At 43.1% G+C, this 17,808-nt stretch overlaps 1 protein-coding gene across 2 annotated transcripts in view; it reads left to right on the plus strand.

Annotated features, from left to right (window-relative positions):
* The window catches only part of LOC311146766 (DDB1- and CUL4-associated factor 8-like), a 26,402-nt gene extending 10,374 nt beyond the window's left edge, over nucleotides 1–16,028 (plus strand). For both annotated transcript variants that reach the window (XM_084183346.1, XM_084183347.1), the window contains exons 3-13: nucleotides 8,289–8,378; nucleotides 8,569–9,197; nucleotides 9,368–9,508; nucleotides 11,817–11,911; nucleotides 12,082–12,192; nucleotides 12,324–12,454; nucleotides 12,579–12,686; nucleotides 13,078–13,208; nucleotides 13,407–13,526; nucleotides 13,656–13,772; nucleotides 13,952–16,028. In XM_084183346.1, coding sequence (XP_084039472.1) covers nucleotides 8,289–8,378; nucleotides 8,569–9,197; nucleotides 9,368–9,508; nucleotides 11,817–11,911; nucleotides 12,082–12,192; nucleotides 12,324–12,454; nucleotides 12,579–12,686; nucleotides 13,078–13,208; nucleotides 13,407–13,526; nucleotides 13,656–13,772; nucleotides 13,952–14,059 — 1,781 coding nt within the window. In that variant the 3' untranslated portion in view covers nucleotides 14,060–16,028. The remainder of the gene's footprint in view (nucleotides 1–8,288; nucleotides 8,379–8,568; nucleotides 9,198–9,367; nucleotides 9,509–11,816; nucleotides 11,912–12,081; nucleotides 12,193–12,323; nucleotides 12,455–12,578; nucleotides 12,687–13,077; nucleotides 13,209–13,406; nucleotides 13,527–13,655; nucleotides 13,773–13,951) is intronic.
* Nucleotides 16,029–17,808: the final 1,780 nt, after the last annotated feature.

Raw genomic sequence — 17,808 nt, forward strand, 5'->3', positions numbered from 1 at the left:
CGATCCAACAGGTCCCAGACATGCTCAATGGGATTGAGATCCGGGCTCTTCGCTGGCCATGGCAGAACACTGACATTCATATCTTGCAGGAAATCACGCACAGAACAAGCAGTATGGCATGTCAGGATGAGCCTGCAGGAAGGGTACCACATGAGGGAGGAGGATGTCTTCCCTGTAACGCACAGCGTTGAGATTGCCTGCAATGACAACAAGCTCAGTCCGATGATGCTGTGACACACCGCCCCAGACCATGACGGACCCTCCGCCTCCAAATCGATCCCGCTCCAGAGTACAGGCCTCGGTGTAACGCTCATTCCTTAGACGATAAATGCGAATCCGACCATCGACCTTGGTGAGACAAAACTGCGACTTGTCAGTGAAGAGCACTTTTTGCCAGTCCTGTCTGGTCCAGCGACGGTGGATTTGTGCCCATATGCAACGTTGTTGCCGGTGATGTCTGGTGAGGACCTGCCTTACAACAGGCCTACAAGCCCTCAGTTCAGCCTCTCTCTGCCTATTGCGGACAGTCTGAGCACTGATGGAGGGATTGTGTATTCCTGGTGTAACTCGGGCAGTTGTTGTTGCCATCCTGTACCTGTCCCACAGGTGTGATGTTCGGATGTACCGATCCTGTGTAGGTGTTGTTACACGTGGTCTGCCACTGCGAGGACGATCAGCTGTCCGTCCTGTCTCCCTGTAGCGCTGTCTTAGGCGTCTCACAGTACAGACATTGCAATTTATTGCCCTGGCCACATCTGCAGTCCTCAGGCCTCCTTGCAGCATGCCTAAGGCACGTTCACGCAGATGAGCAGGGACCCTGGGCATCTTTCTTTTGGTGTTTTTCAGAGTCAGTAGAAAGGCCTCTTTAGTGTCCTAAGTTTTCATAACTGTGACCTTAATTGCCTACCGTCTGTAAGCTGTTATTGTCTTAACAACCGTTCCACAGGAGCATGTTCATTCATTGTTTACGGTTCAGTGAACAAGCATGGGAAACAGTGTTTAAACCCTTTACAATGAAGATCTGTGAAGTTATTTGGATTTTTACGAATTATCTTTGAAAGACAGGGTGCTGAAAAAGGAACGTTTCTTTTTTTGCTGAGTTTATGTCCATGCTATCGCATCGGGACAAGTAAACCAAAGGGTAGCTCAGTTGGTAGAGCATGGCATTTGTAATGCCAGGGTTGTGGGTTCGATTCCAGTATAAAATAATTAAAATGTATGCACTCACTAACTGTAAGTCGCTCTGGATAAGAGCGTCTGCTAAATGACTAAAATGTCAATGTAAATGTAAATATTTCCTTTCCTAAGATTTCGGGGCTTGCCAGACAGTGAGGCCTAGGCATTTTGGCGATTATCTACAGATAAATTATGAAAACATTCGATGAAGATGGCTAATCATCACTGCAGGATTAATAGCCTCATTCAGGTCGAAATATGATCATTAGGACCCTCATGGAATCCAACAATATTCAAAAATGTATTGACCTCAGTGAATCAACTAAATCTATTGAAAAATAATTAATTTGCCCAAGTTTATTATGAGACATGAACAGAATGCATCAGTAATTTGCATTTCCTGCAACTTCCTGAAGAGGCAACGAGAATGCCCCTGTGTATGTGTGTGCAGTGCACACTTTTTGTAGCCATTAGCCTTGATGCTAATGAAAACAGTCTTCTGGTAGATGGAAAGGCTTTCCCAAAAACACTTTGTTAAATGTTAACTACAAAGTAGCCTTTGCTTACCTGGCAGCATGAGATCATGATTATTTTCATCAATCCAGTGGGTATTTGTTTTGCAAGCTCTACTATCACATGTGCTCTACAGAAACACAGCTAAACAACAGCTTCTTGCTAGATGTGCACTTGGATTTTTCCCAGAACTCAAAAGTGGTCTCCTGATGTGGTTTAAGCATAGTTGTGAACATCCAATTTAGTTGTTTTTCTATTAACGTGTGATTTTAAGAATGAAAACCTGTAAAAACTCAGAAAACAGAAATCTGGAAAAACAAAATGGAGAAAACTGAATTTGGGAAAGAACAAAATGGAATAAGGCAAAAAATGTAGGCTATGTAAAATCAGAAAGATATAATACTTAAGACTGATTAGGGCTGACCCCAATTAATCATCTAGAATTTTATATTTGAGATTCTTCAAAGTAGCCACCCTTTGCCTTGATGACAGCTTTGCACACTCTTGTCATTCTCTCAACCAGCTTCATGAGGTAGTCATCTGGAATGCTTTTCCAACAGTCTTATGCTGACCACTTGTTGTCTGCTTTTCCTTCACTCTGCGGTCCAACTCATCCCAAACCATCTCAATTGGGTTGAGGTTGGGTGATTGTGGAGGCCAGGTCATCTGATGCAGCACTCCATCACTCTCCTTCTTGGTCAAATAGCCCTTACACAGCCTGGAGATGTGTTTTGGGTCATTGTCCTGTTGAAAAACAAATGATAGTCCCACTAAGCACAAACCAGATGGGATGGCGTATCGCTGCAGAATGCTGTGGTAGCCATGCTGGTTAAGTGTGCCTTGAATTCTAAATAAATCACTGACAGTGTCACCAGAAACGCACCCCCACACCATCACACCTCCTCCTCCATGCTTTACGGTGGGAACTACACATGCGGAGATAATCCGTTCACCCTCAGCGCGTCTCACAAAGACACGGCGGTTGGAACCAAAAATCTCCAATTTGGACTCCAGACCAAAGGACAAATTTCAATCGGTCTAATGTCCATTGCTCGTGTTTCTTGTGAAAAACAAGTTTTGGTTTATTTCATTCAATTTAGTCATTGTCTTTTGTTTGGAGCGCTCCTGTCAATGTTGAGTAAGGACACGCACGCATAGAAGTGGGCCTATAGGCTACCGGAAAAATCTTTCCAGCTCTCTCCCTTTCGATAACCACTCAGCGTGAAAGCGAAAAATGTCATGCTTTGATCCAGTGGAAACTTAGTAAAATAGGCCTACCTGATTACTTCTTATCAGTGCTTGACTTGGACTGAAATAGGTTCCAGTACTCATTTTGGGTGCTGGTGCTGTTTATATTTAGGTGCAGGAGCTCCACAATACTTTTGAGCTAATATTCTATAAGAGGAACAGGAGCTCAAGCAGTAGAAATTTGAGGTGCCGGTACCAAGCATTTTATACAATGTTGCAAGCTCGCTAGCACAAACTTCGGGGCTGGACCCAACTTAATAGTTTATACAATGTTGCAGACAGGCCATGTGTAGCCAATGTGATTTATAGGATATTTATTTTTATCAGGATATTTTCTACATGCAGGCTGCAATGTTTTTATTTGTTGGCTTTATGTAGGCTATTTTTACATAGTTGGCAATGGCAATAGAAGTAACTTTTTAGGTTTGTATCATTTTCATTTAGATTTGGATATAATTTTGATTAATCACATGACAATGATTTTGAGATATGAAGACGTTATTCTAAATTAAATTAAACTGTTTGACGAAAATGTGCATATGAAAACCATAACTGCCGCGCAGCTCGATAGAAATGGTAAGATAAATTGGCATTCAACATGTGAAAGCTTGCCGACTCCTCGTGTCGCCTATTACCGGCAACTTCAGGAGAGTAATGGCAGAATCTGCGAAAGCCAGCTGGAGCGGGTGGAGAATAGTTGGGTCAGGTAAAGTTTATTTTCTTCTAGTTATCTAAATCTCTGGTGCCCTCATGAGGCATTTGTCTTATTTCATCAAACCGTAAGCTTTAAGCATCAGATAAGCTCAATGCGTATAGTTGATTTTATTAAAACACATAGGGTGTGTCTATATATGGAAAATTATGTTTAAGAATTTCGACAAATCGATTGGTCTAAAGAACAGACTTACGGTTGACCAATATTTTGTTTTAGTTGGGAAAGCCCTAAGACTGATATAACCCTTATCTTTTCAATTGAACCATTCATTTATCTTTCAAGATAATATGGCTATTTCCTTCATTTTTCTGTTTTAATTAAATACATAATTTGAAGAACAAACATTGTAGCAATTTATATCGTACAATAAAACGGTAAATAAGACTTTTAAGGTCCAATGCAGCCGTTTTTATATCAATATGAAATCATATCTGGGTAACAATTAAGTACCTTACTGGTCAAATGGAAACAAAAATAGCTTCTTTGCAAAGAGAAATTTCAAAGAGCAAGAATTTTGCTAGGACTGTCTGGGAGTGGTCTGAGTGGGGAGGGGAAAACTGAAAACGGTCTGTTATTGGCAGAGAGGTTTGGAACTCTATCTTATTGATCTATTAATGAATTAACCGCCTGGTGATGTTACCAGTCAGGCCAAAACATCATCCCGCCAAAACAGGGTAAAATTTCAGGCGGTCTTTTCAAACGGCTCTTACACTAAAAGGGCATTATCATTATTTTCACAATTTCACAGTATTATTCCAACCTCATAGTGTGGAAATGTTTATAAACACAGGAAAATTACGTGTTTGACTGCACTGGGCCTTTAATCTAAATAGAAGACAGGTTTAATGTTCCTTTTGTCTTAGGTTTATGCCACAATAAACTAAATTGAAAGAGTAAACTAGATTTAGTCTTTCCACAATAAATACAATTGAAAGGGTAGATTCGTTTTTCTGACTAGATTACTAATCTACCACCTTCCACCCACAGTGATTGATTGACCGGTCTAAAACCCTACCAACTGTAAATATAACTTGAAGAGAAGATAGGTTTAATGTTTTAAAAAGTTATCTTACTTAGAAAATAGTCCTGATCATACAGTGGGGGAAAAAAGTATTTAGTCAGCCACCAATTGTGCAAGTTCTCCCACTTAAAAAGATGAGAGAGGCCTGTAATTTTCATTATAGGTACACGTCAACTATGACAGACAAAATGAGAGAGAAAAAATCCAGAAAATCACATTGTAGGATTTTTAATGAATTTATTTGCAAATTATGGTGGAAAATAAGTATTTGGTCAATAACAAAAGTTTCTCAATACTTTGTTATATACCCTTTGTTGGCAATGAAACAGGTCAAACGTTTTCTGTAAGTCTTCACAAGGTTTTCACACACTGTTGCTGGTTTTTGGCCTATTCCTCCATGCAGATCTCCTCTAGAGCAGTGATGTTTTGGGGCTGTCGCTGGGCAACACAGACTTTCAACTCCCTCGAAAGATGTTCTATGGGGTTGAGATCTGGAGACTGGCTAGGCCACTCCAGGACCTTGAAATGCTTCTTACGAAGCCACTCCTTCGTTGCCCGGGCGGTGTGTTTGGGATCATTGTCATGCTGAAAGACCCAACCACGTTTCATCTTCAATGCCCTTGCTGATGGAAGGAGGTTTTCACTCAAAATCTCACGATACATGGCCCCATTCATTCTTTCCTTTACACGGATCAGTCGTCCTGGTCCCTTTGCAGAAAAACAGCCCCAAAGCATGATGTTTCCACCCCCATGCTTCACAGTAGGTATGGTGTTCTTTGGATGCAACTCAGCATTCTTTGTCCTCCAAACACGACGAGTTGAGTTTTTACCAAAAAGTTCTATTTTGGTTTCATCTGACCATATGACATTCTCCCAATCCTCTTCTGGATCATCCAAATGCACTAGCAAACTTCAGACGGGCCTGGACATGTACTGGCTTAAGCAGGGGGACACGTCTAGCACTGCAGGATTTGAGTCCCTGACAGCGTAGTGTGTTACTGATGGTAGGCTTTGTTACTTTGGTTCCAGCTCTCTGCAGGTCATTCACTAGGTCCCCCCGTGTGGTTCTGGGATTTTTGCTCACCGTTCTTGTGATCATTTTGACCACACGGGGTGAGATCTTGCGTGGAGCCCCAGATCGAGGGAGATTATCAGTGGTCTTGTATGTCTTCCATTTCCTAATAATTGCTCCCACAGTTGATTTCTTCAAACCAAGCTGCTTACCTATTGCAGATTCAGTCTTCCCAGCCTGGTGCAGGTCTACAATTTTGTTTCTGGTGTCCTTTGACAGCTCTTTGGTCTTGGCCATAGTGGAGTTTGGAGTGTGACTGTTTGAGGTTGTGGACAGGTGTCTTTTATACTGATAACAAGTTCAAACAGGTGCCATTAATACAGGTAACGAGTGGAGGACAGAGGAGCCTCTTAAAGAAGAAGTTACAGGTCTGTGAGAGCCAGAAATCTTGCTTGTTTGTAGGTGACCAAATACTTATTTTCCACCATAATTTGCAAATAAATTCATTAAAAATCCTACAATGTGATTTTCTGGAGAAAAGAATTCCTAATTTTGTCTGTCATAGTTGACGTGTACCTATGATGAAAATTATAGGCCTCTCTCATCTTTTTAAGTGGGAGAACTTGCACAATTGGTGGCTGACTAAATACTTTTTTCCCCCACTGTATATACTGAACAAAAAATATAAACGTAAAGGTAAAGGGTTGGCCCCATGTTTCATGAGCTGAAATAAAAGATCCCAGAAATGTCTCTCTAATTTTGTGCACAAGTTTGTTTACATCCCTGTAAGTGAGCTTTTCTCCTTTGCCAAGATAATCCATCCACCTGACAGGTGTAGCATAACAAGAAGCTGATTAAACAGCATGATCATTACACAGGTGTGCCTTGTGCTGAGGACAATAAAAGGCCACAGTTTTGCAGTTTCACACAACACAATGCGACAGATGTCTCATGATTTGAGAGAGCGTGCAATTGACATGCTGACTGCAGGAATGTCCACCAGAGCTGTTGCCAGAGAATTGAATGTTCATTTCTCTACCATAAGCCACCTCCAACATCGTTTTAGAGAATTTCGCAGTACGTCCAACCGGCCTCACAACCGCAGACCATGTGTAACCACGCCAGTTCAGGACCTCCACATCCGGCTTCTTCACCTGCGCTTTGTGAGACCAGCCACACGGACAGCTGATGAAACTGAGGAGTATTTCTGTCTGTAATAAAGCCCTTTTATGGGGGGAAAACCCATTCTGATTGGCTGGGCCTGGCTCCCCAGTGGGTGGGCCTATGCCCTCCCAGGCACACCCGTAGCTGCGCTCCTGCCCAGTCATGTGAAATCCATTGATTAAGGCATAATGAATTCATTTCAAGTGACTGATTTCCTTATATGAACTGTTACTCAGTAAAATCATTGAAATTGTTGCATGTTGCATTTATATTTTTGTTCAGTATAGGCCTAGACGGTATCCAAAACAATTAACACACTGAATTCATTTTAATTGCAAGTCATGTCTTTCTACTCAATACCACAATTTGGGATGTAGAGTTGTTAAAGTATTCAATAATTTAGCTGTGTATTTCAGATGGAATCAAGGCATTATAATGTACCAGAGGCCACCAAAATAAAGCTTGTTCTGCAATTTATTTTGTGGGGGCATGCCCCCTGGACCACTGAGCCAGAGTATGTGAGCAGAGTTTGAATTGTTGGAAATCCCACTCATCTTTGTGCAACGCTCCGGCGCTCAACGTCCTTTCCCGCTTCGCAAAAAATCGCTCAGCGCTCACAGAAAAATAAATGCAGCTCCAAATTGGCTCCATTCATTTTTTGTTTCAAAATATAATTAACAAACACCTCATCTACTTTTGTGACTATGTAACATTTGGTTTTGAAGTAGGCTATCGTAAGAAGCTTCAACATTTCAATAACATGTCGTAGACTATTAAACAAGGACCTACCTGATGATATGCAGCTGCTGTGTTAAAAAACAAATAGCTTTTTCTCTAATCAGATACTTCAGTTGTAACTGGCTCTGTTGCGATTCCATTTTACAGTTGATAGACAACTTTGTAACTTCTAAACTTAGACTCTTTTTTTATTTATACAATATATAAAAATCTAAATGTCTCCGGTGCTGCTGCATGGGCTGATTTGTTGTTTTGCTATCAATTACACAGGCTGTGTGACCTATTTCATATCAACATCTCTGCGCATTGTGGTGGGGTAGGCTAAATAAATACAACAGAATAGGCCTAATTAAAAGAACAGTGATGAAGGAAATGAAAGATGCTGTGCAGAGCATGCCCAGAGTTCGTGGCTGAGCAGTACCGGAGCGAAAGAGAAGGCAGACGCTCCCCCCCAAAATTAAATCCGCTCCAGCCAAATTACGCACGCTCCGCTCCTCGCTCCACTCCGCTCACATCCTCTGGCCCGAGCCCGGAATTCCCTTGCTGGCTACTTTTTCTATTTGGCTGGCTACTCCATGTACTGCTTTTGGCCAACTGGAAATACAAACTCTGTAGTTGAACTTCTAGTGAGTCACACCACCAGAACCTGCTATGTAAAACTAATGTGAATGTGTGGGCATCTCTGTACGTTTGTTTTTCAGGTGGGTCTGAGGAGCCAGATCCAGGAGAGGACCAGCGAGGGGAGGGAGATGCTTCCACAGCCACAGAGGGACACTCTGGCTCTCAAGCAGGTAGTAGAAGAGGACTATAGCAAATAGCTGTCATAGTTCAACATCTATCCACAACATAGGACACCATAACTTTGACATTATACACTCAATATTTGTTTTACAATGGATAAGTTTCCTCCACACTTCTTGACAGTAACTATTTTTACTCAGTGTGTGACAACTTGCTCTCTTGTCCTCATGCTTCCCTTAGCTCCCAAAGAGGCAGGAGACGGGGCTAAGGACAAGCCAATGCCAGATGCAGAGGGTGTGAGGGTGCCTGGAGAGGAGGAGGAGGACACAGACAGCATGGACGGCAGTGGCCTCTACTCCCTGACCGAGGAAGGGGAGCGAGAGAGCGAGGGAGGTAGAAGAGAGAGAGTGAATGAGAGAGATGCAGGAAAGTGGCCCGCCAGAAAGAGGAACCGCCCGAGTGGTGGCACCGCCCACCACTCCTCCAGCTCTGATGAGGATGATGAGGAAGAGGAGGAAGATCAAGTGGAGGAAGAGGACGAGCAGGCCATGGACGCGTGGCTGGGGGCGGAGCTGCGTGACCTCAGCGGGCCGTCATGGCGGGCGGTGCCCTCCCTGAAGTCGAGGGAGATTGGCCGGGGCTCGCACCAGTTTGTGAGGCGTGTGTGTGGTGCACGAGGCTTGGTCCAGAGGCTGGAGCTCCAGGGGCGCCTGGAGAGACACACTGGCTGTGTGAACACCCTGCACTTCAACCCCTCAGGCACACGCCTGGCCTCCGGCAGCGATGACCTGCGGGTGGTAGTGTGGGACTGGGCACGTCGCCGTGCTGAGCTGGAGTTTGACAGCGGGCATAAGAGCAACGTCTTTCAGGTTAGGGGAGAGGAGAATCAGGCTAGGATGGGATTGTAGAAACGAGGGGAAGATTTCTGATGTTGTTGACAGACAACCATTAGCAAGCCATTGTAAAATTAGAAAGGTAAGCTAGAAATGTGGTAGGGGACTTTTAAGAGATGTTGAAATGTACCTTTCTTCCTCCCCAGGCAAAGTTCCTGCCACACAGTGGCGACTCCACCATGGCCATGTGTGCCCGGGACGGTCAGATCAGAGTGGCTGAGCTCTCTGCCACTCAGCGCTGCAAGAGCACCAAGAGAGTGGCTCAGCATAAAGGGGCAGCACACAAGGTATGGAGACCATGTGTATACCTCAGGAGTGTGGTTGTATTCGTGATAATGAGTTTCAACATTTGCCCAAGAAGCCAGACTTTGGCTGTGGCTAAAATGACACCCTATTCTCAATATATTACATAACTTTTGACCAGAACCATACACGGCATTTGTCCTACCGCTTTTAAAGGGGGGAGATCCAACTCTTTGAAATAATTATAGGCCAATCTCAAAGCTGTCACCCCTGGCAAAAATACTTGAAACCCGTGTTAGTGAACAGCTAAAATAGTTTTTATATACTAACTCTATTTTATCAATGTATCAATCGGGCTTCAGGAAGAAGCATAGCACAATTACAGCAGCCATGAAGGTTTTAAAATATATCACTGAAGTCCTTGACAAAAAACAGCACTGTCTCACTTTTTATTGATCTCTCTAAGGCTTTTGATACAGTTGATCATGCTATACTGAGGCAGAGATTGTCGAGTGTAGGTCTTTCGGAGCATGCAGTTGCATGGTTTGCTAACTGTCTGTCTGATAGAACTCAGTGCACTCAATTTGATGGGCTCATGTCTGTTAAATTGTCTGTCTGTAATGGTGTGCCCCAGGGCTCTGAACTTGGTCCCCTCTTATTCAGTATTTATATAAATAATTTAGACAAAAATTTGCTAAATGCACAACTTCACTTTTATGCTGATGTTACTGTTATTTATTGTTGTGCCTCGTCTCTCACAAAAGCTTTCCAGAACTTGCAAACTGCTTTTTATACTGTTAAACATACCTCGTGTCAATTGAAGCTTATCCTCAATGCTGACAAAACTAAACTAATGGTGTTTTCTAAAGCAAGAAATAGACCACTGAACCTATTTCTACCTGTCAGGGCAATGAGATTGAGGTTGTAACCTCATATAAATATCTTGGAATTTTAATTGATGACAGCCTTTTAAATAGCATATTCAACAACTTACAAAAAAATTTAAGCTGAAGTTGGGATTTTATTTTAGGAATAAGGCCTGTTTTTCTTTTGAAGCCAGAAGGAGGCTAGTATCAGCTACATTTATGCCTATACTAGACTATGGAGATATTTTATATATGAATGCTTCCGCTCAGTGTTTGAGATCAGTAGACACCCTTTATCATGGAGCATTGAGATTTATTTTAAACTGCAAAACCCTTACGCACCATTGCACTTTATATACCAGGGTTGGCTGGCCTTCTCTAGTCACTCGTAGGCTCAGTCACTGGTATACTTTTATTTACAAAGCCATTTTGGGTTTACTACCATTTTATCTAGGCATTTTTATTCTTCAGAAATGTGGTGGGTACTCCCTAACTGTTCCAAATTTCCGAACTGAATTTGGTAAAAGGGCTTTTATGTACTCTGCGCCATCGGCTTGGAACGCCTTACAACATACTTTTAAACTGGAAGAACCTGTCCCAATTGGTGTTTTTAAATCATTGATGACGGATTTTGGGGCAGATTCCTTGACCTGTCAATGTTTTTAAATTGCTATTTTATGATTTTGTTATGCTCCTGTAATTTCTATGGATGTTTACTAGATTACTTGTAGTTTTTCATGTTGTCTCTCCGTAATTGTGTAATGACTTGGTGCTGCCTATCTCAATGAGCCTTTCCTGGTTAAATAAAGGTTAAATAAAATGTTAAAAAATAAAACATTAAGAACACCTTCCTAATATTGAGTTGTGCCCTCAGAACAGCCTCAATTCGTCTGGGCATGGACTCTAATGGTGTCGAAAGCGTTCCACAGGGATGCTGGCTTATGTTGACTCCAATACTTCCCACAGTTGTGTCAAGTTGGCTGATTGTCCTTCGGGTGGTGGACCATTCTTGATACACACGGGAAACTGTTGAGTGTGAAAAACCCAGCAGCGTTGTAGTTCTTGACACAAACCGGTGCGCCTGGCACCTACTACCATACCCCGTTTAAAGGCACTTAAATCTTTTGTCTTGCCCATTTACCCTCTGAATGGCACACATACACAATCAATTTCTCAATTGTCTCAAGGCTTAAAAATCCTTTAACCTGTCTTCTCCCTTCATCTACACTGATTGAAGTGGCTTTAACAAGTGACATCAATAAGGGATCATAGCTTTCACCTGGATTCACCTGGTCAGTCTATATCATGGAAAGAGCAGGTGTTCTTAATGTTTTGTACACTCAGTGTATGTCAGCTTTGGTAGGGCACAATGTGGGGAACTGGTTGTCATTTGAGATGCAGTAGTTCTAAGCCTTTTTAAGCTGAGACCTGAGATGATTTAAGTGTGTTGTTTGTGTTTGTTTTTGTGTGTGTGTGTGTTTGTCAGCTGGCCCTGGAGCCAGACTCTCCCTGCTCCTTCCTGTCTGCTGGGGAGGACGCCATAGTGTTTGGCATCGACCTGCGCCTCGACCGGCCTGCCAAGTGAGTGATAACGCCATTACTGCAAGATCGCCTGGACGTTACTGTACTAAAGCTATTCGTTTTCCCTGTCCATGTGACCAGACCAGGAAAAACTCCAGGCCCAATGTATAACATAACAGCCGTTTAACCCTTTTCCCACAATTTGTTTTGCTCTTTTCCTTTTCTCTCAGTAAACTGGTGGTGGTGAAGGAGGGGGATAAGAAAGTGGGGTTGTACACCATATTTGTGAACCCTGTCAACACACACCACTTTGCTGTGGGTGGGAGAGATCAGTATGTCAGGTGAGACTCAAATCCCTTTTATAGGTCTATCGTAATCGTAAAGCAGAGGAAGTGCAAAGTGCATTCTCTTGGATTCTGCACGTTCTTACTATGTTCTCTCTCTTACCTCTCCTCACCTTCAAAATTTTTAGGATCTATGACCAGAGGAAGATTAATGAGAATGAAAATAATGGCGTACTGAAGAAGTTCTGTCCATCTCACCTGGTGTCCAGCGAGTCCAAAACTAACATTACCTGCTTAGTGTACAGTCATGATGGCACAGGTAAAACACATGACTCAAAAACACGTTTATTCAGAAGTCTGACGTCCTCTAGCTGTTGCTGTTATGACTGTCCTCATGTCTGTTCTCCCCATCAGTGACCATGTCTCTCTGTCTGTCTGTTCAGAGCTCCTGACTAGTTACAACGATGAGGACATCTACTTGTTTGACTCCAGCCACAGTGACGGTGCAGACTACCGCAGGAGATACAAGGGCCATCGCAACAACGCTACAGGTACTGGGGAAGAAAGGGGAAGGAATGATTATGAACTAGTCAATTATAAGTCAAGAAAACAGCAACACATACACAGGATAGATGCAGTGAAATGTATTATCTTTACAGGTCAGCCATTGTAGTACGGCGCCCCTGGAGCAAATTAGATTTAAGTGCCTCGCTCTAGGGCACATTGACAGATTTTTCACCTTGTCGGCTCAGGTATTCGCACCAGCGACCTTTCGCTTACTGGCCCAACGCTCTAACCGCTAGGCCACCTGCCGCCCTACCTAAGTAACATGAACACTAGCGTATTACCATGTTATAACTTGGAATTCCAGTGTAATAAGCTGCCACTCTCCCTGTCTCTCTTTCCCTCTTCTCCCTCCCTCTCTATTTCTCAATTTCACAGTGAAGGGGGTGAACTTCTATGGCCCTAGCAGTGAGTTTGTGGTCAGTGGCAGCGACTGTGGACACATCTACCTGTGGGACAAGGTCTCCGCTCGCATTGTCCAGTTCATGGAGGGAGACAGAGGTGGAGTGGTGAGAGAGGGAGGGAGGGAGGGAGGGATGGAGGGTGGGAAGATGTATGACAATAGAAAGGGCCTCGGCGCTTTGAGGAAATTGGCGAGCGCAAGCAATAGTCTCAAACAAAATTGTACAGTATCAGTTTCAAAGTTTCATGCTCACTTATTAATCTCAATCTGTCACGTCACGCTTTATCTCATCCTCTGTTCCCAGGTCAACTGCCTGGAGCCCCACCCTCACCTCCCAGGTCTGGCCACCAGTGGTCTGGATCATGACGTTAAACTGTGGGCCCCCACTGCCGAGAATCCCACAGGGCTCAAGGGCCTCAAAGACGTACGGTTCATACCATTATATCCACACAAACCACAACATATCACCAATATCCCAAACATTCCACAACATATAGGCTTGGATACTGCATACCAAACTGTGAATTTTGATGTGACTGTTGTGGTTGTTCAGGTGATGAAGAAGAACAAGCATGAGCGTGACGAGGACAGTGTTCGCCATGGAGACCAGTACGACACACAGCTCCTGTGGTTCCTCATGAGGCACATGAGAAACAGACGGCCCCAGAGGGTGAGTGGAACACCATAACCCACCCTCCATGTGTCATCTCTATTCCAGTAATCAAATCAGTGCACTCCAATCTCTCTCTCTCTCTCTCTCTCTCTCCAGTAGTAGTTAGTGACAATTGTGTTGAGGTTGAACATTCTCTTTTTTCTTTCTCTCCCTCTCTCTCCCTTTTTTTTTTCCAGACACGTCGCGAGGGTGCAGAGGGAGACACTGATGAATCGTGGAGCTCTCCAGATTCCTCTGATGAAGAGGATGGAGGGCCAGACCACGTCCAGTGCATGTCCTCCTGAGCCAAGGAGACATGCAAGAGTACACACACACACACACACACACTCTTTATTGCCCTAGCATTGATGCACATAGGCAGGCACTATCGACACACTGGCACACACATGAACACTGAGAGACCATGAAGTAACAGTAAAGGTATTCACATACACACACACAGCATATACACACACACACACACACACACACACACAGGCAGACATATAAGTACATACACACAGCTGAGGGGTAGGGAGGGTGACTAGTATACACCAAGACACAAAATCTCACTTCTAATCCGACAGGGAGTGAATTGTAGACAGTTTTGCTCATACAGTCTGCTGATACAAATAGTCTCAACCCTGATTTTGATCTAAACTGTGTTAGAGGGAGGCTGATGAGTGCTCACATCCCTAGACAACCACTTGGACTCGTACACCCATACATATGCTCTGCCAAGCCCCTGAGAACATAAGCACTTCAACATCATACACATTTCACAATCCGCTGTACATCATCTGCAGAGCACACATTACCCCACTCTCCTTAACAACCTCTCTCCCCCATACTTTTCTGTTGGTGATGGCAGAAATGGAGTGATGGGAAATACACCTTCCAACCTCTGATCATCCCCCAATTCACTCCATAGATTTCAAACCAGAGCCCCTTACACGTTCTACACCCTCTTCTTCTCTAAGTTAGCCTCAGAACATCAGCAGTTAGCCTCAGAACATCAGCACGTGGCCAATCAGTTTAGCCCCCCATAGTGCACTTTAATCAGGGATGTATGGCGTGAGTTTCTTAGACAAAGTGTGCGTTTGGCGGCCAACCATGCAATATGAACACCTCAGTGACGTAAAGGTGTGCTCGTGTAAAAGGAGAGACATTTGACTCTAGTTGTTTCGTTTGGGATTTGCACTTAGCAGGAGTGTCTAAAACAGCTCCAGCTGGAGCGAGGAGAAAGAAAGAATCCCTCTGCTTCCACCAATTTAACCTCACCCATCCTCCTCCTCCTTTACACTCCTCCTGGAGGAGCACCCTGACCTCAGCCCCTCCCTCCCTAAGCCATCCTCTCTTCCTCTGAGAGTACATTTCGCTGAGACGGTGAGCTGGAGGGCTACTGAGGAACACCTGGATGGTCTCATTGCGTAATGCATACAGTAAATACATCCAAAAGGTTTCTCACTTTTCTGTTCGAGAAACCCTGATGATAAGGCCCTAAGCCTCGGGTCCTGCTACCTACATCCACGGCTCATGCCAGCTGTCGGGCATCTGCCAGAGATCAGACTCCATAAAGAAGGAACGGGGTTTGATCAGGCTCTGGAGATCAGATGTAGAAACTGCTGTTTGGCTCTCTTTTTGACCTGTGTGGGCTTTCAGAAGCCATTCTTCTCTGTATCTGGGCCCATCTGCCCAGTCAGGCCTCTGGGTCTGTGTTATAGCATTCAGGCCAGGGGGACAGAAGAAAGGAGGATCGATCTGCTTGCCAGTTGTTGTTTTTTTTTTGTGTGTGAGAGCGATAAAGTCCAGCTTTTTCTCATTTTGTATGAGAATTATAGAAGTTAGATCAATTGATATGTACATATATATATATATTAAAACTGTAAAGAAATCATCTTTAGCAAATAATGTTTGACTTAAGAAAAAAATTGTCTAAATATTTGATTGGTATTGATGCAGAGGTTTATATTATATATGAGGACAAAGTACTTTTAAAATGAAGAGACAACGATGACGTCATTTTTTTTTTTGTAAATGACCTCCCCAATTGTTACATTATCCTATATCGGCAGGATTCAGTTGAACATGAATTAAGTTTGGTTCCTTTTCATTTTCAATGTTTAATTTTCTCCCTTCAAGATCTTGACCTATTTTTCTTTGTTCACATCGTTTAAGCTTTTGATCAATGATTTATTCCACTGCTGCCTAATATTGTGTTCTACTGGTGCAGTTGGAAACATGTACCTTTTGTGCAATAAACAGAAGACCGTGTCCCTTGTGTTATTTTGACATTGGTTGTTTTAACTGTTTCAGGCATCAGAGGGGTATTCCAGAAAGCTGGATTAGTGAGTTTGCGAGATCTGTCAAACCAGAATTTGAGCAATCTCAGAATTTCTGGTTCCAGAAAGAGAGCTTGATGTATAGCCTGATCAGAAACCTTAGCAACAAATGCGCTGAAGCAAACCTGCTACCTACTAGGTTAACTTGATCTTAGCCTGGCCTGGTGAATAAAGACGGGTCTCTCCGCCAATCAGATTCTTGTCCGTCACTATGAACTGTCCTTGTCCGTTACTATGAACTGTCCCTTTGCGGAAAATCCAATTGACATTGGAGCCTGCATTGTTCTCCCTGCATTACAAAGGGAATGAGTTATTGCACCTCGAATAGATCCTTTAGATCAGTGGTTCCCAACCAGGGTTACTAGGACCCCTGGGTGTACTTGAAAAGACTCATGAGACCATAGGTTGGGAACCACTGCTTTAGATCATTCAGAAGATTTTCTTTCGGAACGTTATAGTTTTTCCGCACGATCAATCATATCTGGCCAACATACTCAACCCCTAGCAAAGTAACCCAATGCGGTTTCGCTTTCACTGCTATACAAACTGTATTGCTTAGCGATTTTTTTGCCACTGGAAGTTTCCTGTACTCCTGTACAATGTGGGTGATGCGGAACAATTTGGCAAGGCAACTGTGTGTAGAGCCGTAAGAAGAGTCTGCTTCGCATTGAAGAGATGTTTTAATGTCTTTGTTGAATTCCTTGGTCATCAAGCTGTCCAAATAATCAAGGAGGACTTTTACAGAATTGCAGGTCCAGTAGGCTGCGGTCAGTTGACTGCCAGCGATGCTTTGCTAATCTCAAATTGATAAGACTAGGCAACATGATAAAAATGATAAATAGCCAAATTCATCACGTAGATTCCAAACGTCATTGGTTCTATAGATGGGACATATCCTAATTCAAAGACCAAATGAAAGAGACTACGTGAATAGAACATCTTTTCACAGCATAAACAGGTAGCTATTGAATACTGTAGCCTACATCTTCACCAAACCTAATCATTTTCAGAAATGATCTTCCTTACTTATTTTTTCAGATCTGTGACTCCCATAGGGTTACAACTGAACATAGCACACATTGTTTCCCGTGTTGTCATGAAATTCGAATTCAACAAATTATTATTCATCCTACATAGGCTATGGAATGGGCGGGCCTACCATTGCAACTGTGACAGGCTACTACAACTTACATACAGTATTAGGCCATATCCTTGACATGTAATATCACCAGTGTTGCAATGAAAGTGCTCTATAAAGTGAAAGCATTATTACTAATCTGCCATGTGTGTAAGCTTGGCCTATTAGATATTGAATTTGTGCTACTTCACTTATGCATTTACTCTGTCTGCAATTGTATGCCAGGCTCCCTCTCTGGCTTTTGCGGCAGGGGATGTATTACTTTTTTGGGTAAATATGTGAACATATTTATTGTATGTTACAATTGTTTCTTGTTCTGGGGTATGCCTTTTGACTCCATATCTATCATCTACCTTTTTGAATGTTGCATGCAATCTGAGATTCGCTTAGCCTAATTACTTAAACGAGAAGCAGCCATTCTGGAACCAAGAAATTCCGAACTCCCTTATCTAGTTAAGAAAAGCCGAATATGTTCAGGGAATCCTGAATTTGTTAAACCATCTTTCTGGAATACCCCCCAGGTTGAGCTTACTCTTTTAAAGCAAGTTTAACACAGAAGTTCCCGTTTGACCCA

Source organism: Coregonus lavaretus (genome assembly GCF_964263955.1).
Source record: "Coregonus lavaretus genome assembly, chromosome: 19".
NCBI classification, from domain to species: Eukaryota; Metazoa; Chordata; class Actinopteri; order Salmoniformes; family Salmonidae; genus Coregonus; species Coregonus lavaretus.